General features: G+C 47.7%; 1 protein-coding gene across 1 annotated transcript in view; it reads right to left on the reverse strand.

Moving 5' to 3' along the window:
- The window catches only part of gbe1b (glucan (1,4-alpha-), branching enzyme 1b), a 376,893-nt gene that overhangs the window by 164,996 nt on the left and 187,206 nt on the right, over window positions 1-24,691 (reverse strand). The window contains exon 12 of the mRNA XM_042296507.1: window positions 20,443-20,614. Within this exon, the coding sequence (XP_042152441.1) occupies window positions 20,443-20,614 (172 nt within the window). The remainder of the gene's footprint in view (window positions 1-20,442; window positions 20,615-24,691) is intronic.

Here is a 24,691-nt window from a genome sequence, read left to right on the forward strand (position 1 = left end):
CACACCTGTCTCCATTACACAGGTCTAACACACCTGTCTCCATTACACAGGTCTAACACACCTATCTCCATTACACAGGTCTAACACACCTATCTCCATTACACAGGTCTAACACACACAGGTCTAACTATCTCCATTACACAGGTCTAACACACCTATCTCCATTACACAGGTCTAACACACCTGTCTCCATTACACAGGTCTAACACACCTGTCTCCATTACACAGGTCTAACACACCTGTCTCCATTACACAGGTCTAACACACCTGTCTCCATTACACAGGTCTAACACACCTGTCTCCATTACACAGGTCTAACACACCTGTCTCCATTACACAGGTCTAACACACCTGTCACCATTACACAGGTCTAACACACCTGTCTCCATTACACAGGTCTAACACACCTGTCTCCATTACACAGGTCTAACACACCTATCTCCATTACACAGGTCTAACACACCTATCTCCATTACACAGGTCTAACACACCTGTCTCCATTACACAGGTCTAACACACCTGTCTCCATTACACAGATTTAACTCTCCTATCTCCATTACACAGGTCTAACACACCTATCTCCATTACACAGGTCTAACACACCTATCTCCATTACACAGGTCTAACACACCTATCTCCATTACACAGGTCTAACACACCTATCTCCATTACACAGGTCTAACACACCTATCTCCATTACACAGGTCTAACACACCTGTCTCCATTACACAGGTCTAACACACCTGTCTCCATTACACAGGTCTAACACACCTGTCACCATTACACAGGTCTAACACACCTATCTCCATTACACAGGTCTAACACACCTGTCTCCATTACACAGGTCTAACACACCTATCTCCATTACACAGGTCTAACACACCTATCACCATTACACAGGTCTAACACACCTATCTCCATTACACAGGTCTAACACACCTGTCTCCACACAGGTCTAACACACCTGTCTCCATTACACAGGTCTAACACACCTATCTCCATTACACAGGTCTAACACACCTATCTCCATTACACAGGTCTAACACACCTGTCTCCACAGTCACACATGATGGATTCTCACAACACTGCAGAAATAAAACATCATTTGCGTCTCCTATTCTAGCTGGCTGAAAGCTATTTATGACTAGTGTTGGGGTCGTTACTCAATTTAAAATAAAATAATATATATATATATATAACCCATTACGTGCAACTCAATCAATGTAAACAACGTCAACGTTGTGGTAGTTAGACACATACACCAACACAAGTATCCCAATAATCTACTACATACTCAGCTACACACTTGTTAAATTCTCCCTGGATTACAGCATATACCTCCAATTGAGCCTGGTTGTTTGGATGAGGTAGACCTACAGTCATCTACAGTGGTCAGGATGAGGTAGACCTACAGTCATCTACAGTGGTCAGGATGAGGTAGACCTACAGTCATCTACAGTGGTCAGGATGAGGTAGACCTACAGTTATCTAAAGAAGTGGTCAGGATGAGGTAGACCGACAGTCATCTAAAGAAGTGGTCAGGATGAGGTAGACCGACAGTCATCTAAAGAAGTGGTCAGGATGAGGTAGACCTACAGTCATCTAAAGAAGTGGTCAGGATGAGGTAGACCTACAGTCATCTAAAGAAGTGGTCAGGATGAGGTAGACCGACAGTCATCTAAAGAAGTGGTCAGGATGAGGTAGACCGACAGTCATCTAAAGAAGTGGTCAGGATGAGGTAGACCTACAGTCATCTAAAGAAGTGGTCAGGATGAGGTAGACCTACAGTCATCTACAGTGGTCAGGATGAGGTAGACCTACAGTCATCTAAAGAAGTGGTCAGGATGAGGTAGACCTACAGTCATCTAAAGAAGTGGTCAGGATGAGGTAGACCTACAGTCATCTAAAGAAGTGGTCAGGATGAGGTAGACCTACAGTCATCTAAAGAAGTGGTCAGGATGAGGTAGACCTACAGTCATCTAAAGAAGTGGTCAGGATGAGGTAGACCTACAGTCATCTACGGTGGTCAGGATGAGGTAGACCTACAGTCATCTAAAGAAGTGGCCAGGATGAGGTAGACCGACAGTCATCTAAAGAAGTGGTCAGGATGAGGTAGACCTACAGTCATCTAAAGAAGTGGTCAGGATGAGGTAGACCTACAGTCATCTAAAGAAGTGGTCAGGATGAGGTAGACCTACAGTCATCTACAGTGGTCAGGATGAGGTAGAACTACAGTCATCTACAGTGGTCAGGATGAGGTAGACCTACAGTCATCTAAAGAAGTGGTCAGGATGAGGTAGACCTACAGTCATCTAAAGAAGTGGTCAGGATGAGGTAGACCTACAGTCATCTAAAGAAGTGGTCAGGATGAGGTAGACCTACAGTCATCTACAGTGGTCAGGATGAGGTAGACCTACAGTCATCTAAAGAAGTGGTCAGGATGAGGTAGACCGACAGTCATCTAAAGAAGTGGTCAGGATGAGGTAGACCTACAGTCATCTAAAGAGGTCAGGATGAGGTAGACCTACAGTCATCTACAGTGGTCAGGATGAGGTAGACCTACAGTCATCTAAAGAAGTGGTCAGGATGAGGTAGACCTACAGTCATCTAAAGAAGTGGTCAGGAAGAGGTAGACCTAACACAAGTTCTATGTAGTCTGGCTACGCCCCCTATTGGATTAACACAAGTTCTATGTAGTCTGGCTACACCCCCCATTGGAGGAACACAAGTTCTATGTAGTCTGGCTACACCTCCTATTGGAGGAACACAAGTTATGTAGTCTGGCTACGCCCCCTATTGGAGGAACACAAGTTCTATGTAGTCTGGCTACGCCCCCTATTGGAGGAACACAAGTTCTATGTAGTCTGGCTACACCCCCTATTGGAGGAACACAAGTTCTATGTATTCTGGCTACGCCCCCATTTGAGGAACACAAGTTCTATGTATTCTGGCTACGCCCCCCATTTGAGGAACACAAGTTCTATGTAGTCTGGCTACGCCCCCCATTGGAGGCACACAAGTTCTATGTAGTCTGGCTACACCCCCAATTTGAGGAACACAAGTTCTATGTATTCTGGCTACGCCCCCCATTTGAGGAACACAAGTTCTATGTAGTCTGGCTACGCCCCCCATTTGAGGAACACAAGTTCTATGTATTCTGGCTACGACCCCCATTTGAGGAACACAAGTTCTATGTATTCTGGCTACGCCCCCCATTTGAGGAACACAAGTTCTATGTAGTCTGGCTACGCCCCCCATTTGAGGAACACAAGTTCTATGTAGTCTGGCTACGCCCCCCATTTGAGGAACACAAGTTCTATGTAGTCTGGCTACGCCCCCCATTTGAGGAACACAAGTTCTATGTAGTCTGGCTACACCCCCCATTGGAGGAACACAAGTTCTATGTATTCTGGCTACGCCCCCATTTGAGGAACACAAGTTCTATGTAGTCACAAGTTCTATGTATTCTGCTACGCCCCCATTTGAGGAACACAAGTTCTATGTATTCTGGCTACGCCCCCATTTGAGGAACACAAGTTCTATGTATTCTGGCTACGCCCCCCCATTTGAGGAACACAAGTTCTATGTATTCTGGCTACGCCCCCATTTGAGGAACACAAGTTCTATGTAGTCTGGCTACGCCCCCATTGGAGGCACACAAGTTCTATGTAGTCTGGCTACGCCCCCATTGGAGGCACACAATGCCCCCCTTCCCAACTATGCCTCTTGAAACCAGTGTACTGTAGGTGAGAACAATATGTCATATTTGTAGGACAAGTGCTACAGAAAATTTCAACAAATGAACCACTAACAGACTCCTGGACTGTTGTGAATAGTAAGTAACTCCATAATGAAATATATAGCAGTGCATAGGCTGATTCTACTTACATAACCCCTGATAAAACAAGGACAGTGTTGTTTCTGCCACAAAATGAAGCTATTTTTCATCAACTACCTGGCACTACTTCCAAATGTATTTAAATCAATGAATCTCTCTGGAGGCTGGCTAGCTGAGTCGTAGTTCTCGTTCTCTCTCTCTCTCTCTCTCTCTGTGTTGGGGGAAGCTGTTTGTTTTCACAGAAACCGTCTCTGATCTCAAGAGGAATCATGAATTAACTAAGACTTGAATCAGTTTTTTTTAAAGCCACAGTGCTCCCAAAGATAAATAAAAAAATACAAACATTTTTGATAAGGCTTTTACTATCTGCCTCCCTCAGTGAGGATGGATAGAGGTAGGGGGAGAGGAAAGGAAAGGAGGAGAAGTGTGACTCTTCCATTCAGCCTCCCTCAGTGAGGATGGAGAGAGGTAGGGGGAGAGGAAAGGAGGAGGAGGAGAAGTGTGACTCTTCCATTCTGCCTCCCTCAGTGAGGATGGATAGAGGTAGGGGGAGAGGAAAGGAGGAGGAGGAGGAGGAGTGTGACTATTCCATTCAGCCTCCCTCAGTGAGGATGGATAGAGGTAGGGGAGAGGAAAGGAAAGGAGGAGGAGGAGGAGGATGGATGAGGTGACTCTTCCATTCAGCCTCCCTCAGTGAGGATGGATAGAGGTAGGGGAGAGGAAAGGAAAGAGGAGGAGAAGGGTGACTCTTCCATTCTGCCTCCCTCAGTGAGGATGGATAGAGGTAGGGGAGAGGAAAGGAAAGGAGGGGGAGGAGAAGGGTGACTCTTCCATTCTGCCTCCCTCAGTGAGGATGGATAGAGGTAAGGGAGAGGAAAGGAGGAGGGGGAGGAGGAGGAGTGTGACTATTCCATTCAGCCTCCCTCAGTGAGGATGGAGAGAGGTAGGGGAGAGGAAAGGAGGAGGAGGAGAAGTGTGACTCTTCCATTCTGCCTCTCCTCAGTGAGGATGGAGAGAGGTAGGGGGAGGAGGAAAGGAGGAGGAGGAGGAAGTGTGACTCTTCCATTCAGTCTCCCTCAGTGAGGATGGAGAGAGGTAGGGGGAGGAAAGGAAAGGAGGAGAAGTGTGACTCTTCCATTCTGTCTCCCTCAGTGAGGATGGAGAGAGGTAGGGGAGAGGAAAGGAGGGGAAGGAGGACTCTTCCATTCAGGAGGAGGAGAGGTAAGATGAAAGGAGGAGGAGAAGGGTGAAGGAGGAGGAGGAGAAGTGTGACTCTTCCATTCAGTCTCCCTCAGTGAGGATGGAGAGAGGTAGGGGGAGAGGAAAGGAGGAGGAGGAGAAGTGTGACTCTTCCATTCAGTCTCCCTCAGTGAGGATGGATAGAGGTAGGGGGAGAGGAAAGGAGGAGAAGTGTGACTCTTCCATTCAGTCTCACTCAGTGAGGATGGATAGAGGTAGGGGGAGAGGAAAGGAGGAGAAGTGTGACTCTTCCATTCAGTCTCACTCAGTGAGGATGGATAGAGGTAGGGGGAGAGGAAAGGAAAGGAGGAGGAGAAGTGTGACTCTTCCATTCAGTCTCACTCAGTGAGGATGGATAGAGGTAGGGGGAGAGGAAAGGAAAGGAGGAGGAGAAGTGTGACTCTTCCATTCAGTCTCCCTCAGTGAGGATGGATAGAGGTAGGGGGAGATGAAAGGAGGAGGAGAAGGGTGACTCTTCCATTCTGCCTCCCTCAGTGAGGATGGATAGAGGTAGGGGGAGAGGAAAGGAGGAGGAGAAGGGTGACTCTTCCATTCAGTCTCCCTCAGTGAGGATGGATAGAGGTAGGGGGAGATGAAAGGAGGAGGAGAAGGGTGACTCTTCCATTCTGCCTCCCTCAGTGAGGATGGATAGAGGTAGGGGGAGAGGAAAGGAAAGGAGGAGGAGAAGGGTGACTCTTCCATTCTGCCTCCCTCAGTGAGGATGGATAGAGGTAGGGGGAGAGGAAAGGAGGAGGAGGATAAGTGTGACTCTTCCATTCAGTCTCCCTCAGTGAGGATGGAGAGAGGTAGGGGGAGAGGAAAGGAGGAGGAGGATAAGTGTGACTCTTCCATTCTGCCTCCCTCAGTGAGGATGGAGAGAGGTAGGGGGAGAGGAAAGGAGGAGGAGGATAAGTGTGACTCTTCCATTCTGCCTCCCTCAGTGAGGATGGAGAGAGGTAGGGGGAGAGGAAAGGAGGAGGAGGATAAGTGTGACTCTTCCATTCTGCCTCCCTCAGTGAGGATGGAGAGAGGTAGGGGGAGAGGAAAGGAGGAGGAGGATAAGTGTGACTCTTCCATTCTGCCTCCCTCAGTGAGGATGGAAAAGGCATCGGCAATGGGTTTACACAAGATGATGTCAGACAGCTTGCCTAGGCTGGCATCTTATACCGCTCCTCTCGGGCTTCCCTCCTCCTCCTTCGTCAGCAGAGGAGACAAGGTCTACAGTAATTATCTGGCTGAGCTGAAGTCTGTATGTGAATCAATGGGAGGGACACACAGATCAATGGAGGAACCTCTGGGTCATCGAGACTTTTAAAAACACAGTGGGGAAAAAAACCAATACACATGTTGTTCTAATGATGAATTGTGTACTGTAGATTGATATGGTTGGAACATTGTGTACTGTAGATTGATATGGTTATAACATTGTGTACTGTAGATTGATATGGTTATAACATTGTGTACTGTAGATTGATATGGTTAAAACATTGTGTACTGTAGATTGATATGGTTATAACATTGTGTACTGTAGATTGATATGGTTATAACATTGTGTACTGTAGATTGATATGGTTAAAACATTGTGTACTGTAGATTGATATGGTTATAACATTGTGTACTGTAGATTGATATGGTTAAAACATTGTGTACTGTAGATTGATATGGTTATAACATTGTGTACTGTAGATTGATATGGTTGGAACATTGTGTACTGTAGATTGATATGGTTATAACATTGTGTACTGTAGATTGATATGGTTGGAACATTGTGTACTGTAGATTGATATGGTTATAACATTGTGTACTGTAGATTGATATGGTTATAACATTGTGTACTGTAGATTGATATGGTTATAACATTGTGTACTGTAGATTGATATGGTTATAACATTGTGTACTGTAGATTGATATGGTTATAACATTGTGTACTGTAGATTGATATGGTTATAACATTGTGTACTGTAGATTGATATGGTTGGAACATTGTGTACTGTAGATTGATATGGTTATAACATTGTGTACTGTAGATTGATATGGTTATAACATTGTGTACTGTAGATTGATATGGTTGGAACATTGTGTACTGTAGACTGATATGGTTGGAACATTGTGTACTGTAGATTGATATGGTTGGAACATTGTGTACTGTAGATTGATTTGGTTGGAACATTGTGTACTGTAGATTGATATGGTTGGAAAATTGTGTACTGTAGATTGATATGGTTGGAACATTGTGTACTGTAGATTGATTTGGTTGGAACATTGTGTACTTGACCCTCAATCTGACCACAGATCACCACAGCAAAACATAGAAACAGGAGAACAGGAAGCGAAGCGTGGAAACAGGAGAACAGGAAGCGAGGAGTAGAAACAGGAGAACAGGAAGCGAGGAGTAGAAACAGGAGAACAGGAAGCGAGGAGTAGAAACAGGAGAACAGGAAGCGAGGAGTAGAAACAGGAGAACAGGAAGCGAGGAGTAGAAACAGGAGAACAGGAAGCGAGGAGTAGAAACAGGAGAACAGGAAGTGAGGAGTAGAAACAGGAGAACAGGAAACAGGAAGCGGAGGGAGAACAGTAGAAACAGGAGAACAGGAAGCGAGGAGTAGAAACAGGAGAACAGGAAGCGAGGAGTAGAAACAGGAGAACAGGAAGCGGAGAACAGGAAGCGTAGAAACAGGAGAACAGGAAGCGAGGAGTAGAAACAGGAGAAACAAAAACAGGAGAACAGGAAGCAAGGAGTAGAAACAGGAGAACAGGAAGCGAGGAGTAGAAACAGGAGAAACAGGAGAACAGGAACAGGAAGGAGGAGTAGAAACAGGAGAACAGAACAGGAAACAGGAGAACAGGAAGCGAAGCAGGAGAACAGGAAGCAAGGAGTAGAAACAGGAGAACAGGAAGCAGGAGAACAGGAAGCAAGGAGTAGAAACAGGAGAACAGGAAGCGAAGAAACAGGAGAACAAACAGGAGAACAGGAAGTGAGGAGTAGAAACAGGAGAACAGGAAGTAGAAACAGGAGAACAGGAAGCGAGGAGTAGAAACAGGAGAACAGGAAGCGAGGAGTAGAAACAGGAGAACAGGAAGCGAGGAGTAGAAACAGGAGAACAGGAAGCAAGGAGTAGAAACAGGAGAACAGGAAGTGAGGAGTAGAAACAGGAGAACAGGAAGTGAGGAGTAGAAACAAGAGAACAGGAAGCGAAGCGTAGAAACAGGAGAACAGGAAGCGAGGAGTAGAAACAGGAGAACAGGAAGCAAGGAGTAGAAACAGGAGAACAGGAAGCAAGGAGTAGAAACAAGATAACAGGAAGCGAAGCGTAGAAACAGGAGAACAGGAAGCGAGGAGTAGAAACAGTGATGACCCTGGGGTGAAGTTGTTGGTCTGGCGGGGAATTGGCTGAATTTGTACCACTGCAAAAAGGTCTCGAAAGGACTCGAAAGTTTGTGTCCCAAATTCCCTACATAGCGCACTACTTTTAACCAGAGCCCTATTGGGAGAAGAGGTGACGGCTTCTTTTCCACTTCTTAAAACACCGAATGGTCTCTTCTTCACCCATCCAAGGCTATAGAACGAGCATTTTTCTCTCAATACGGAGAGAGAATACTTGGGTTGATGAGAAAACTTTCAACTCTTGAACAACGGTGAAGCCAGCCAGGTTACCTGATGCCAGGTCTGAAAGTCAGGGAGGGAGTGACGAGAGCTCTAATTTTCGCTGCGTCCCAAATGGCACCCTATTCCCTATACAGTGCACTACTGTTGACTTACGGGGTCTGGCCAAAGGTAGGGCACTGTGTAAGGAATAGGGTGCCATTTGGGACGCTATAAGCCTCTGTCTGTCTGCCTGACGATGTAATGATAAACCCACTGAGGCGTTTCATTAGCGCCATGCCGTTCACCACGGTAACGCACGCTACCCTCGCAGCTACCTGCCTTCATGTCAATGACACTCCTACAACCTTTACAGTATTTATCCCTTTATTTTTCACTCAACGCTGATGCTCTCCTCCTCATCCTCTCTCCCCGACCCGACTCTTTCTCTCTCTCCTTCCTCCCGACTCTTTCTCTCTCTCCTTCCTCCCGACTCTTTCTCTCTCTCCTTCCTCCCGACTCTTTCTCTCTCTCCTTCCTCCCGACTCGTTCTCTCTCCTTCCTCCCGACTCGTTCTCTCTCCTTCCTCCCGACTCTTTCTCTCTCTCCTTCCTCCCGACTCTTTCTCTCTCTCCTTCCTCCCGACTCTTTCTCTCTCTCCTTCCTCCCGACTCTTTCTCTCTCTCCTTCCTCCCGACTCTTTCTCTCTCTCCTTCCTCCCGACTCTTTCTTTCCTTCCTCCCGACTCTTTCTCCTTCCTTCCTCCCGACTCTTTCTCTCTCTCCTTCCTCCCGACTCTTTCTCTCTCTCCTTCCTCCCGACTCTTTCTCTCTCTCCTTCCTCCCGACTCTTTCTCTCTCTCCTTCCTCCCGACTCTTTCTCTCTCTCCTTCCTCCCGACTCTTTCTCTCTCCTCCTTCCTCCCGACTCTTTCTCTCTCTCCTTCCTCCCGACTCTTTCTCTCTCTCCTTCCTCCCGACTCTTTCTCTCTCTCCTTCCTCCCGACTCTTTCTCTCTCTCCTTCCTCCCGACTCTTTCTCTCTCTCCTTCCTCCCACTCTTTCCTCCTCCCAACTCTCTCTCTTCCTCCCAACTCTCTCTCTCTCTCCTTCCTCCCAACTCTCTCTCTCCCTCTCAACTCTCTCTCAACTCTCTCCCTCCCCCTCCCTCTCTCTCTCTCTCTCTCCCTCCCCCCTCCCAACTCTCTCTCTCCCTCCTCCCAACTCCCAACTCTCTTTCTCGCTCTCCCTCCCAACTCTCTCTCTCTAGCCTCCCAACTCTCTCTCTCTAGCCTCCCAACTCTCTCTCTCTAGCCTCCCAACTCTCTCTCTCTCTAGCCTCCCAACTCTCTCTCTCTCTAGCCTCCCAACTCTCTCTCTCTCTAGCCTCCCAACTCTCGCTCTCTCCTAGCCTCCCAACTCTCGCTCTCTCTAGCCTCCCAACTCTCGCTCTCTCTAGCCTCCCAACTCTCGCTCTCTCTAGCCTCCCAACTCTCGCTCTCTCTAGCCTCCCAACTCTCGCTCTCTCTAGCCTCCCAACTCTCGCTCTCTCTAGCCTCCCAACTCTCGCTCTCTCTAGCCTCCCAACTCTCGCTCTCTCTAGCCTCCCAACTCTCGCTCTCTCTAGCCTCCCAACTCTCGCTCTCGCCTCCCAACTCTCGCTCTCTCTAGCCTCCCAACTCTCGCTCTCTCTAGCCTCCCAACTCTCGCTCTCTCTAGCCTCCCAACTCGCTCTCTCTAGCCTCCCAACTCGCTCTCTCTAGCCTCCCAACTCGCTCTCTCTAGCCTCCCAACTCGCTCTCTCTAGCCTCCCAACTCGCTCTCTCTAGCCTCCCAACTCTCGCTCTCTCTAGCCTCCCAACTCTCGCTCTCTCTAGCCTCCCAACTCTCGCTCTCTCTAGCCTCCCAACTCTCGCTCTCTCTAGCCTCCCAACTCTCGCTCTCTCTAGCCTCCCAACTCTCGCTCTCTCTAGCCTCCCAACTCGCTCTCTCTAGCCTCCCAACTCGCTCTCTCTAGCCTCCCAACTCGCTCTCTCTAGCCTCCCAACTCGCTCTCTCTAGCCTCCCAACTCGCTCTCTCTAGCCTCCCAACTCGCTCTCTCTAGCCTCCCAACTCGCTCTCTCTAGCCTCCCAACTCGCTCTCTCTAGCCTCCCAACTCGCTCTCTCTAGCCTCCCAACTCTCTCTCTAGCCTCCCAACTCGCCTCCCAACTCGCTCTCTAGCCTCCCAACTCTCTCTCTAGCCTCCCAACTCTCTCTCTAGCCTCCCAACTCTCTCTCTAGCCTCCCAACTCTCTCTCTAGCCTCCCAACTCGCTCTCTCTAGCCTCCCAACTCGCTCTCTCTAGCTTCCCAACTCTCTCTCTCTCTAGCCTCCCAACTCTCTCTCTCTCTAGCCTCCCAACTCGCTCTCTCTAGCCTCCCAACTCGCGCTCTCTCTAGCCTCCCAACTCGCGCTCTCTCTAGCCTCCCAACTCGCTCTCTCTAGCCTCCCAACTCGCTCTCTCTAGCCTCCCAACTCGCTCTCTCTAGCCTCCCAACTCGCTCTCTCTAGCCTCCCAACTCGCTCTCTCTAGCCTCCCAACTCGCTCTCTCTAGCCTCCCAACTGTCTCCGACTCTCTCTCTCCCCCTCGTGACGCTCTCACCGCAGCACGTTGCTGTTTGCTGTTGCCCATGGGTAAATAGATGAGCTTCTCACGGCTAGGTAGCAGCTCAAATTGATTTGCTTGCTCAAACAATTTGTTCTTGCTCAGCACTGGCTTAATGACTCTGGCCCATTCTTCCATTGACACGGCATGTCATCTTCTATTTACTGCCCAGATTTACTATTTCCCTAATGCTGCTGCCTTAGTGCCCTCAACCTCGCCCCCCCCCCCTCAAGGTTTACTGTGTCCTTAACACCCTCAACCTAGTCCCTCCCCCCCCTCCAGCTTTACTGTTGCCTTAACACCACCAACCTAGCCCCCCTTCCTTAACACCTTCAACCTAGCCCCCCTTCCTTAACACCCTCAACCTAGCCCCCCTCCAGGTTTACTGTCTCCTTAACACCCTCAACCTAGCCCCCCTTTCCTTAACACCCTCAACCTAGTCTCCCCATTTCCTTAACACCCTCAACCTAGTCTCCCCATTTCCTTAACACCCTCAACCTAGTCTCCCCCTTTCCTTAACACCCTCAACCTAGTCTCCCCCTTTCCTTAACACCCTCAACCTAGTCTCCCCCTTTTCCTTAACACCCTCAACCTAGGCCCCCCTTTCCTTAACACCCTCAACCTAGTCTCCCCCTTTCCTTAACACCCTCAACCTAGTCCCCCCCTCTTAACACCCTCAACCTAGTCCCCCTTTCCTTAACACCCTCAACCTAGTCCCCCCTTTCCTTAACACCCTCAACCTAGTCCCCCTTTCCTTAACACCCTCAACCTACTCCCCCTTTCCTTAACACCCTCAACCTTGTCTACCCCCTTTCCTTAACACCCTCAACCTAGTCTCCCCCTTTCCTTAACACCCTCACCCTAGCCCCCCTCCCAGGTTTACTGCTGCCTTAACACCACCAACCTAGCCCCCCTTCCTTAACACCTTCAACCTAGCCCCCCTTCCTTAACACCCTCAACCTAGCCCCCCCTCCAGGTTTACTGTCTCCTTAACACCCTCAACCTAGCCCCCTTTCCTTAACACCCTCAACCTAGTCTCCCCCATTTCCTTAACACCCTCAACCTAGTCTCCCCATTTCCTTAACACCCTCAACCTAGTCTCCCCCCTTTCCTTAACACCCTCAACCTAGTCTCCCCCTTTCCTTAACACCCTCAACCTAGGCCCCCCTTTCCTTAACACCCTCAACCTAGTCCCCCCTTTCCTTAACACCCTCAATCTAGTCTCCCCCTTTCCTTAACACCCTCAACCTAGCCCCCCTTTTCCTTAACACCCTCAACCTAGTCCCCCCACCCTCCAGGTTTACTGTTGCCTTAACGCCTTCAAATTAGTTTGTCATCCCAGAAAATGAGTAAATAGTGGAGGCGTTTTACTTTCGACTGCAGGGATTTAGTTTCAAATGAACCTTTATCAGTTTTACTTGTTTTGTTCGTGTTCTTTGCTTCTGAAAACAACAGACCGTAAACTAAGAATCAGGAGGGGAGAGGCTTTCATCCATTAGTTGCCATTCTACAGCGATAATAGGTTGAGTATTTAGTCAGCAAACTAGACAAAAAAGTCAGTATCTCTCTCTCCCCTCCTACACACTGTTCTGCTCTGTTCTCCCAGCTCCTCTTCTGCCTGCCTCTCTGAGCTATGACTTTAATCTATTCAACTAACTCACTACTTGATAGGAAGTCACAACTACTGACTCATAAAATAAACAGGCATGTACATGTGTGTAAGGAGAGAAGGGGAGAGGAGGTAGAGAGGTGAGGTGAGGAGGAGAGAGGAGTTGGTGAGGAGAGGAGAGGAGGTAGAGAGGAGAGTTGAGCAAGGGAGAAGAGGTGGAGAGTTGAGGAGGTGGAGACGAGAGGTAAGGAGGGGAGAGGAGGTGGAGAGGAGAGGAGGTGGAGAGTTGAGGAGGGGAGAGGAGGTGGAGAGGAGAGGTAAGGAGGGGAGAGGAGTTGGTGAGGAGAGGAGGTAGAGAGGAGTGCAGGTAGAGAGGAGGTGGAGGGGAGAGGAGGTGGAGAGGAAAGGTAAGGAGGGGAGAGGAGGTGGAGAGGAGAGGTAAGGAGGGGAGAGGAGGTGGAGAGGAGGGGAGGGAGGGGAGGGAGGTGGAGAGGAGAGGTAAGGAGGGGAGAGGAGGTGGAGAGGAGAGGTAAGGAGGGGAGAGGAGGTGGAGAGGAGAGGTAAGGAGGGGAGAGGAGGTGGAGAGGAGAGGAGGTGGAGAGTTGAGGAGGGGAGAGGAGTTGGTGAGGAGAGGAGGTAGAGAGGAGAGGTAAGGAGGGGAGAGGAGTTGGTGAGGAGAGGAGGTAGAGAGGAGTGCAGGTAGAGAGGAGGTAGAGAGGAGAGGTAAGGAGGGGAGAGGAGGTGGAGAGGAGAGGTAAGGAGGGGAGAGGAGGTGGAGAGGAGAGGTAAGGAGGGGAGAGGAGGTGGAGAGTTGAGGAGGGGAGAGGAGGTGGAGAGTTGAGGAGGGGAGAGGAGTTGGTGAGGAGAGGAGGTAGAGAGGAGAGGTAAGGAGGGGAGAGGAGTTGGTGAGGAGAGGAGGTAGAGAGGAGAGGTAGAGAGGAGAGGTGGAGGGGAGAGAGAAGCTTTATGGGCTAATGCGTGAATATTTGTGCATCCTTCAGGGAGAACCAGGGTAAACCACAGTTGAAGACAAAGCAAGAGCGGTCACTGGTCACCAAAACAACCCAGCTATAGGACAATGACATCCCCCATCACCAGGTGGCACTACTGCTTCATGTTGATATCACGTAAGCTCAGTCCCTGCATCCCTAGCTTTGTCTATGAATCTGAGCGTGGTCCCATTTCTCCAGACCCATTCCTCAGCTGTTGTTGTTTCAATCCCTGACCCTGTAGCCTTTTACACAGATTTGGGACACTGAAAAAAAAACGTCTAAATTGGTACACGGTGGCTGTACAAGTAACATACATGACGTCAGACCTCAGGCTTTGTAATTCATAGCTCTGTATGGGTTTTGAATGACAGCCGTTCTGAACTGGAGCGCGCGACCAGGAGAAGAGAAGAAGATATACTGTACTCGATACCATCTACTGTATCTTGCCTATGCCGCTCTGTACCATCACTCATTCATATATCTTTATGTACATATTCTTTATCCCTTTAGACTTGTGTGTATAAGACAGTAGTTTTGGAATTGTTAGTTAGATTACTCGTTGGTTATTACTGCATTGTCGGAACTAGAAGCACAAGCATTTCGCTACACTCGCATTAACATCTGCTAACCATGTGTATGTGACAAATAAAATTTGATTTGATTTGATGTTATACCCCAGGTTGTTCTGAACCCGAATGAGCCTGTGTTTGTGGAACAGAATGAGCCTGTTGTTTCTGGTATTTGTGGAACAGAATGAGCTTGTTGTTGGTGGTATTGTGGAACAGAATGAGCTTGTTGTTGGTGGTATTGTGGAACAGAATGAGCCTGTTGTTGGTGGTATTGTGGAACAGAATGAGCTTGTTGTTGGTGGTATTGTGGAACAGAATGAGCTTGTTGTTGGTGGTATTGTGGAACAGAATGAGCTTGTTGTTGGTGGTATTGTGGAACAGAATGAGCCTGTTGTTGGTGGTATTTGTGGAACAGAATGAGCTTGTTGTTGGTGGTATTGTGGAACAGAATGAGCTTGTTGTTGGTGGTATTGTGGAACAGAATGAGCCTGTTGTTGGTGGTATTGTGGAACAGAATGAGCTTGTTGTTGGTGGTATTGTGGAACAGAATGAGCATGTTGTTGGTGGTATTGTGGAACAGAATGAGCCTGTTGTTGGTGGTATTGTGGAACAGAATGAGCCACACCACATACACATGAACTCCTTTCAATGTGCACCAAAATTAGGATCCATTTCCCTGATTTGCCCTGTGAAAGCCTGACACCGTCATATCATATTTTATAACTCAGCTTGTCATGTTGACAATAGAACAACCATTCAAATGACCCAGATTGATATATATATATATATATATATAGTGGAGTGTTTTTTGGACTGCATAAACAACAAAAGGTAATTGTGTGATGGTGGGGGATGCAGGGTTGTGTTCCAAAAACAACAAAAGGTAATTGTGTGATGGTGGGGGATGCAGGGTTGTGTTCCATAAACAACAAAAGGTAATTGTGTGATGGTGGGGGATGCAGGGTTGTGTTCCAAAACAACAAAAGGTAATTGTGTGATGGTGGGGGATGCAGGGTTGTGTTCCATAAACAACAAAAGGTAATTGTGTGATGGTGGGGGATGCAGGGTTGTGTTCCATAAACAACAAAAGGTAATTGTGTGATGGTGGGGGATGCAGGGTTGTGTTCCAAAACAACAAAAAGGTAATTGTGTGATGGTGGGGGATGCAGGGTTGTGTTCCATAAACAACAAAAGGTAATTGTGTGATGGTGGGGGATGCAGGGTTGTGTTCCATAAACAACAAAAGGTAATTGTGTGATGGTGGGGGATGCAGGGTTGTGTTCCATAAACAACAAAAGGTAATTGTGTGATGGTGGGGGATGCAGGGTTGTGTTCCATAAACAACAAAAGGTAATTGTGTGATGGTGGGGGATGCAGGGTTGTGTTCCAAAAACAACAAAAAGTAATTGTGTGATGGTGGGGGATGCAGGGTTGTGTTCCAAAACAACAAAAGGTAATTGTGTGATGGTGGGGGATGCAGGGTTGTGTTCCAAAAACAAACAAAAAAAGTAATTGTGTGATGGTGGGGGATGCAGGGTTGTGTTCCAAAACAACAAAAGGTAATTGTGTGATGGTGGGGGATGCAGGGTTGTGTTCCATAAAACAACAAACAATAATTGTGTGATGGTGGGGGATGCAGGGTTGTGTTCCAAAAACAACAAACAACAAACAAAAACAAAAAAGGTAATTGTGTGATGGTGGGGGATGCAGGGTTGTGTTCCAAAAACAACAAACAACAAAAAATAATTGTGTGATGGTGGGGGATGCAGGGTTGTGTTCCAAAAACAACAAACAACAAAAAATAATTGTGTGATGGTGGGGGATGCAGGGTTGTGTTCCAAAAACAACAGAGTGTGCTTGCTTGTAGTTCCTCAAAAAAAAAAAGTACCTTATAGTTTTAGTTGAATACTCTTCTTTGGGTCATAAAAGTGCATTTAAATTACTTAAGAAATGTGCCCACTTTGGAGAGGTGTGAGGCCACTTGGAGAGGTGTGAGGCCACTTGGAGAGGTGTGAGGCCACTTGGAGAGGTGTGAGGCCACTTGGAGAGGTGTGAGGCCACTTGGAGAGGTGTGAGGCCACTTTGGAGAGGTGTGAGGCCACTTGGAAACACCAGTGAGTCCTCTCACTCAAACCCTTTTAATTTTCTTGTCTCATGTTGCACCTACCCCACATTTTCCAGGAATATTCTCAACATGTTACTGAACTTATTCAGAGTATTTTCAGATTTTCATTATCAACAATTGCGGTGAAAAAGTGCAGTAAAATGTCAAATTCACATAAAGTCAACACAGTGGAACGTTTGGATTCAGTCTTGTGTCAGGTGAAATGTTGTTTCCTCAACCTTTAGTTGAATAATGTTCTCATAATCTTCAAATGGTTCCCTTTTCCACCACGGTTATTCAGATGCTTTCCGTATTTCTTCTACAAGACACCGTTCTATTAGGCCCCATCGGTACAGGTCAATTCCCACCAGGGTAAAGGGTTAAAGATCAGCCCAGACACAGTCAGACAATGGAACCACACCTCTTTCTTCATTCTAAAAAATTTAAAAAATTAAAAAATAAAAACTGGCTTTTGAAATACTGCGTTTCAACATGAGCACCAAGCTACAGTATCGTAGTTTCAACATGAGCACCAAGCTACAGTATCGTAGTTTCATCATGAGCACCAAGCTACAGTATCGTAGTTTCAACATGAGCACCAAGCTACAGTATCGTAGTTTCAACATGAAGACCAAGCTACAGTACCGTAGTTTCAACATGAAGACCAAGCTACAGTATCGTAGTTTCAACATGAAGACCAAGCTACAGTATCGTAGTTTCATCATGAGCACCAAGCTACAGTATCGTAGTTTCAACTTGAACACCAAGCTACAGTATCGTAGTTTCAACATGAGCACCAAGCTACAGTATCGTAGTTTCAACATGAGCACCAAGCTACAGTACCGTAGTTTCATCATGAGCACCAAGCTACAGGCTACAGTATGGTAGTTTCATCATGAGCACCAAGCTACAGTATCGTCGTTTCAACTTGAACACCAAGCTACAGTATCGTCGTTTCAACTTGAACACCAAGCTACAGTATGTTCACCCAATTCCAATTCATGTTCACCCAATTCCCTTTATAGGGCACTACTTTTGACCAGGGAATAGGGTGCATTGTGGGATGCAGGCAGACGGTAAACTGTTCTAATGAAAACCTGATTGAAAGGTTATCTTCAAACTACAATGAGTCACCATTGAGAACATATCTATTCTGATATTTTTGGAGAGGAGGGAAGTAGAGAGCTAGTTAGTATTTAATCGTATCTGATGACGTAAACACAATGGGGTTACATACCATGGAGCAGTCTACAGGGTTACATACCGGAGAGCAGTCTACAGGGTTACATACCGGAGAGCAGTCTACAGGGTTACATACCGGAGAGCAGTCTACAGGGTTACATACCGGAGAGCAGTCTACAGGGTTACATACCGGAGAGCAGTCTACAGGGTTACATACCGGAGAGCAGTCTACAGGGTTACATACTGGAGAGCAGTCTACAGGGTTACATACTGGAGAGCAGTCTACAGGGTTACATACTGGAGAGCAGTCTACAGGGTTACATACTGGAGAGCAGTCTACAGGGTTACATACTGGAGAGCAGTCTACTGGGTTACATACTGGAGAGCAGTCTACAGGGTTACATACTGGAGAGCAGTCTACAGGGTTACATACTGGAGAGCAGTCTACAGGGTTACATACCGGAGAGCAGTCTACAGGGTTACATACTGGAGAGCAGTCTACAGGGTTACATACTGGGAGCAGTCTACAGGGTTACATACTGGGGAGCAGTCTACAGGGTTACATACTGGAGAGCAGTCTACAGGGTTACATACTGGAGAGCAGTCTACAGGGTTACATACTGGAGAGCAGTCTACAGGGTTACATACTGGAGAGCAGTCTACAGGGTTACATACTGGAGAGCAGTCTACAGGGTTACAACACCAATATGTTATTTCTCAATCAAAATGTGTCGCACATGTCAAAGAATTCGTCCAACCGCGCGCTCTTCCGATTGGCCCAACCGCGCGCTCTTCCGATTGGCCCAACCGCGCGCTCTTCCGATTGGCCCAACCGCGCGCTCTTCCGATTGGCCCAACCGCGCGCTCTTCCGATTGGCCCAACCGCGCGCTCTTCCGATTGGCCCAACCGCGCGCTCTTCCGATTGGCCCAACCGCGCGCTCTTCCGATTGGCCCAACCGCGCACTCTTCCGATTGGCCCAACCGCGCTCTTCCGATTGGCCCAACCGCGCTCTTTCCGATTGGCCCAACCGCGCACTCTTCCGATTGGCCCAACCACGCACTCTTCCGATTGGCCCAACCACGCACTCTTCCGATTGGCCCAACCACGCACTCTTCCGATTGGCACAACCAAACTCTCTTCCGATTGGCACAACCAAACTCTCTTCCGATTGGCATAACAGCGCTCTTCTGTTTGCTCCAACTGAAAACTCTTCTGATTGGCATAACAGCGCTCTTCTGATTGGCCCAACCGCGCACTCTCTTCTGATTGGCGCAACCAAACTCTCTTCTGATTGCCGCAACCAAACTCTCTTCTGATTGGTATAACAGCGCTCTTCTGATTGGTCCAACTGAACACTATTCTGATTGGTCCAACTGAACGCTCTTCTGATTGGTCCAACTGAACACTATTCTGATTGGTCCAACTGAACGCTCTTCTGATTGGTCCAACTGAACGCTCTTCTGATTGGTCCAACTGAACGCTCTTCTGATTGGTCCAACTGAACACTCTTCTGATTGGTCCAACTGAACGCTCTTCTGATTGGTCCAACTGAACGCTCTTCTGATTGGTCCAACTGAACGCTCTTCTGATTGGTCCAACTGAACGCTCTTCTGATTGGTCCCACATGAACGCTCTTCTCATGAGTTGTTGGATGTCTCTGGATCTGCAATCTTTTCCATGGCGACACACACAAAGTTAGAGAGGTAGCCACAGTTTACAGCCACAAGCACACCCTTCCCCTGACTCACCCATAAAGTTGAGGTACTCCCCTCAACTCACCCATGAAGTTGAGGTACTCCCCTCAACTCACCCATGAAGATGAGGTACTCCCCTCAACTCACCCATAAAGTTGAGGTACTCCCCTCAACTCACCCATGAAGTTGAGGTACTCCCCTCAACTCACCCATGAAGTTGAGGTACTCCCCTCAACTCACCCATGAAGTTGAGGTACTCCCCTCAACTCACCCATAAAGTTGAGGTACTCCCCTCAACTCACCCATGAAGATGAGGTACTCCCTCAACTCACCCATGAAGTTGAGGTACTCCCTCAACTCACCCATGAAGTTGAGGTACTCCCCTCAACTCACCGATGAAGTTGAGGTACTCCCCTCAACTCACCGATGAAGTTGAGGTACTCCCCTCAACTCACCCATGAAGTTGAGGTACTCCCCTCAACTCACCCATGAAGTTGAGGTACTCCCCTCAACTCACCCATGAAGTTGAGGTACTCCCCTCAACTCACCCATGAAGTTGAGGTACTCCCCTCAACTCACCCATGAAGTTGAGGTACTCCCCTCAACTCACCCATGAAGTTGAGGTACTCCCCTCAACTCACCCATGAAGTTGAGGTACTCCCCTCAACTCACCCATGAAGTTGAGGTACTCCCCTCAACTCACCCATGAAGTTGAGGTACTCCCCTCAACTCACCCATGAAGTTGAGGTACTCCCCTCTCCCCCAACTCACCCATGAAGTTGAGGTACTCCCCTCTCCCCCAACTCACCCATGAAGTTGAGTTAGCCCTCTTCCCCCTGACTCACCCATGAAGTTGAGGTAGCCCTCTCCCCCTGACTCACCCATGAAGTTGAGGTAGCCCTCTCCCCCTGACTCACCCATGAAGTTGAGGTAGCCCTCTCCCCAACTCACTCATGAAGTTGAGGTAGCCCTCTCCCCAACTCACCCATGAAGTTGAGGTAGCCTTCTCCCCCCAGAGCGTGTGTGAGGAGGCGGATCATCTTATGTAGCTGGATGCCTCGGTCGATGACGGGAGTCATGGGGATCAGGGAACTCATGTTGGTGTACATCTCTTTATCCATCAGCCAGAAGGCCAGGGACTTATCACCTACCAGAGACTAGAGACAGAGATGAAGAGAGAGAGATGAAGAGAGAGAGAGATGTAGCAAGAGAAATGGAGAGACAGATGGAGAGACAGATGGAGAGAGAGAGATGTAGCGAGAGAGATGAAGAGAGAGACGGAGAGAGAGATGACGAGAGAGAGATGAAGAGCGAGAGAGATGGAGAGAGAGATGAAGAGAGAGAGATGAAGACAGAGAGATGAAGAGAGAGAGATGAAGAGAGAGAGAGAGAGAGAGAGATGGAGAGAGATGGAGAGAGATGGAGAGAGATGGAGAGAGAAACCCCATTTGTGAGTGTAATATTTATTTAACTTTCGTTTATGATCTATTTCACTTGCTTTTTTAATGTAAAGATGTCTCCCTTGCCAATAAAGCCCTTTGAATTGAATTGAGAGAGATGTAGAGAGCGAGAGATACACACATGGCCAAAATGATGTATTTTGTATTTATGATGGATCCTCATAAATCGTCTGCCAGCTAACCTTCCTGGGGTCCGGAGGAATTCAGGCAGTTATACAATCACAAAACATTCTTTACAGAATTCACAACACACTAAGTGTGTTCCCTCAGGCCCATACTCCACTACCACATATCTACAACACACTAAGTGTGTTCCCTCAGGCCCATACTCCACTACCACATATCTACAACACACTAAGTGTGTTCCCTCAGGCCCATACTCCACTACCACATATCTACAACACACTAAGTGTGTTCCCTCAGGCCCATACTCCACTACCACATATCTACAACACACTAAGTGTGTTCCCTCAGGCCCATACTCCACTACCACATATCTACAACACACTAAGTGTGTTCCCTCAGGCCCATACTCCACTACCACATATCTACAACACACTAAGTGTGTTCCCTCAGGTGTTCCCATACTCCACTACCACATATCTACAACACACTAAGTGTGTTCCCTCAGGCCATACTCCACTACCACATATCTACAACACACTAAGTGTGTTCCCTCAGGCCCATACTCCACTACCACATATCTACAACACACTAAGTGTGTTCCCTCAGGTCCATACTCCACTACCACATATCTACAACACACTAAGTGTGTTCCCTCAGGCCCATACTCCACTACCACATATCTACAACACACTAAGTGTGTTCCCTCAGGCCCATACTCCACTACCACATATCTACAACACAAAATCCATGTGTACACGAGTGTGTATAGTGAGTATGTTATCATGTGTCTGCATGTGTCTGCGCCTGTGTGTTTCCCTTCACAGCCCCCACTGTCCCCACTGTCCCCAGCCCCCACTGTCCCCACTGCCCCCACTGCCCCACAGCCCCCACTGTCCCCACAGCCCCCACTGTCCCCACTGTCCCCACTGCCCCCACTGTCCCCACTGTCCCCACAGCCCCCACTGTCCCCACTGTCCCCACAGCCCCCACTGTATTTGTATCTGGGTTTTTTTTTTATCGGATTCTAACTGCTTGCATCTTGACCCTATTCCTGATGTGGAATAGAGTTCCATGTAGTCATGGCTCTATGTAGTACTGTGGAATAGAGTTCCATGTAGTCATGGCACTATGTAGTACTGTGGAATAGAGTTCCATGTAGTCATGGCACTATGTAGTACTGTGGAATAGAGTTCCATGTGGTCATGGCACTATGTAGTACTGTGGAATAGAGTTCCATGTAGTCATGGCACTATGTAGTACTGTGGAATAGAGTTCCATGTAGTCATGGCACTATGTAGTACTGTGGAATAGAGTTCCATGTAGTCATGGCACTATGTAGTACTGTGGAATAGAGTTCCATGTGGTCATGTCTCTATGTAGTACTGTGCGCCTCCCATAGTCTGTTCTGGACTTGGGGACTGTGAAGAGACTTCTGGTGGCATGTCTTGTGGGGTATGCATGGGGTGTCCGAGCTGTGTACCAGTAGTTCAAACAGACAGCTCGGTTCATTCAACATGTCAAAACCTCTCACAAACACAATTAGTGATGAAATCATTCTCTCCTCCACTTTCAACCAGGAGAGATTGACATGCATATTATTAATGTTAGCTCTCTGTGTACATCCAAGGGCCAGCTGTGCTGCCCTGTTCTGAGCCAATTGCAATTTTCGGGGGTCCCTTTTTGTGGCACCTGACCACACGACTGAACAGTAGTCCAGGTGCGACAAAACTAGAGTCTGTAGGACCTGCCTTGTTGATAGTGTTGTTAAGAAGGTAGAAACTAGAGCCTGTAGGACCTGACTTGTTGATAGTGTTTTTAAGAAGGTAGAAACTAGGGCCTGTAGGAGCTGCCTTGTTGATAGTGTTGTTAAGAAGGTAGAAACTAGGGCTGTTTAGTCATCTCAACTTGCTAAATTTCAACATTATTTATTACAAGATTTAATTCAGGTTAAGTGAATGATTTGTCCCAAATACATAGATTTTAGTTTTTGAAATATTTAGGACTAACTTATTCCTTGCCACCCATTATGAAATTAGCTCTCTGTTAAGTGTTGCAGTCATTTCAGTCGCTGTAGTAGCTGACGCGTATAGTGTTGAGTTATCCGCATACATAGACACACTGTCTTTATTTAAAGCCAGTGGCCTGTCGTTGGTAAAGGTTGCAAACACAGCTGCCATGGGGAATTCCTGATTCTACATGGATGATGTTGGAGAGGCTTCCATTAAAGAACACCCTCTGTGTTCTGTTAGACAGGTAACTCTTCATCCACATTATAGCAGGGGGTGTAAAGCCAGAACACCCTCTGTGTTCTGTTAGACAGGTAACTCTTCATCCACATTATAGCAGGGGGTGTAAAGCCAGAACACCCTCTGTGTTCTGTTAGACAGGTAACTCTTTATCCACATTATAGCAGGGGGTGTAAAGCCAGAACACCCTCTGTGTTCTGTTAGACAGGTAACTCTTTATCCACATTATAGCAGGGGGTGTAAAGCCAGAACACCCTCTGTGTTCTGTTAGACAGGTAACTCTTCATCCACATTATAGCAGGGGGTGTAAAGCCAGAACACATGTGCCATTAAACAAATGTTTTCCTAGCAGCAGACTATGATCGATAATGTCAAAAGCCGCACTGAAGTCTAACAAACCAGCCCCTATAATCTTTTTATCATCAATTTCTCTCAGCCAATCATCAGTCATTTGTGTAAGTGCTGTGCTTGTTGAATGTCCTTCCCTAGAAGCGTGCTGAAAGTTTGTTGTAAATTTGTTTACTGTAAAATAGCATTGTATCTGGTCAAACACAATTTTCCCAAAACTTGACTAACGGTTGGCAACAGTGCTTCTGAGTGGTGTAGCGGTCTAAGGCACTGCATTGTCAGTGCAAGAGGTGTCACTACAGTCCCTGGTTCGAATCCAGGCTGTATCACATCCAGCCGGTTGAGGTCAGGGCTCTGAGCAAGCCAGTCAAGTTCTTCCACACTGATCTCAACAAACCATTTCTGTACGAACATTGCTTTGTGCACAGTGGCATTGTCATGCTGAAACAGGAAAGGGCCTTCCCCAAACTGTTGCCACAAAGTTGGAAGCACAGAATTTTCTAGAATGTCAATGTATGCTGTAGCGTTTAAGATTTCCCTTCACTGGAACTAAGGGACCGAACCATGAAAAACAGCCCCAGACCACAGTTCCTCGTCCACCAAACTTTACAGTTGGCACTACGCATTCAGGCAGGTACTGTTCTCCTGGCATCCGCCAAACCCCAGATTGGTCAGTCGGACTGCCAGATGGTGAAGTGTGGTTCATCACTCCAGAGAACGCGTTTCCACTGCTCCAGAGTCCAATGTCGGCGAGCTTTACACCACTCCAGCCGACGCTTGGTGATCTTAGGCTTGTGTGCAGTTGCTCGGCCATGGAAACCCATTTCATGAAGCTCCCAACTAACAGTTATTGCGCTGACATTGCTTCCAGAGGCAGTTTGAAACTCGGTAGTGAGTGTTGCAACCGAGGACAGATATTTTTTTTGCGCTAAATGCTTCAGCACTCGACGGTCCCGTTCTGTGATCTTGTGTGGCCTACCACTTCGGGGCTGAGCCGTTGTTGCTCCTAGATGTTTCCACTTCACAATAACAGCACTTACAGTTGACCGGGGCA

This window comes from Oncorhynchus tshawytscha, linkage group LG13, assembly GCF_018296145.1.
Source record: "Oncorhynchus tshawytscha isolate Ot180627B linkage group LG13, Otsh_v2.0, whole genome shotgun sequence".
NCBI classification, from domain to species: Eukaryota; Metazoa; Chordata; class Actinopteri; order Salmoniformes; family Salmonidae; genus Oncorhynchus; species Oncorhynchus tshawytscha.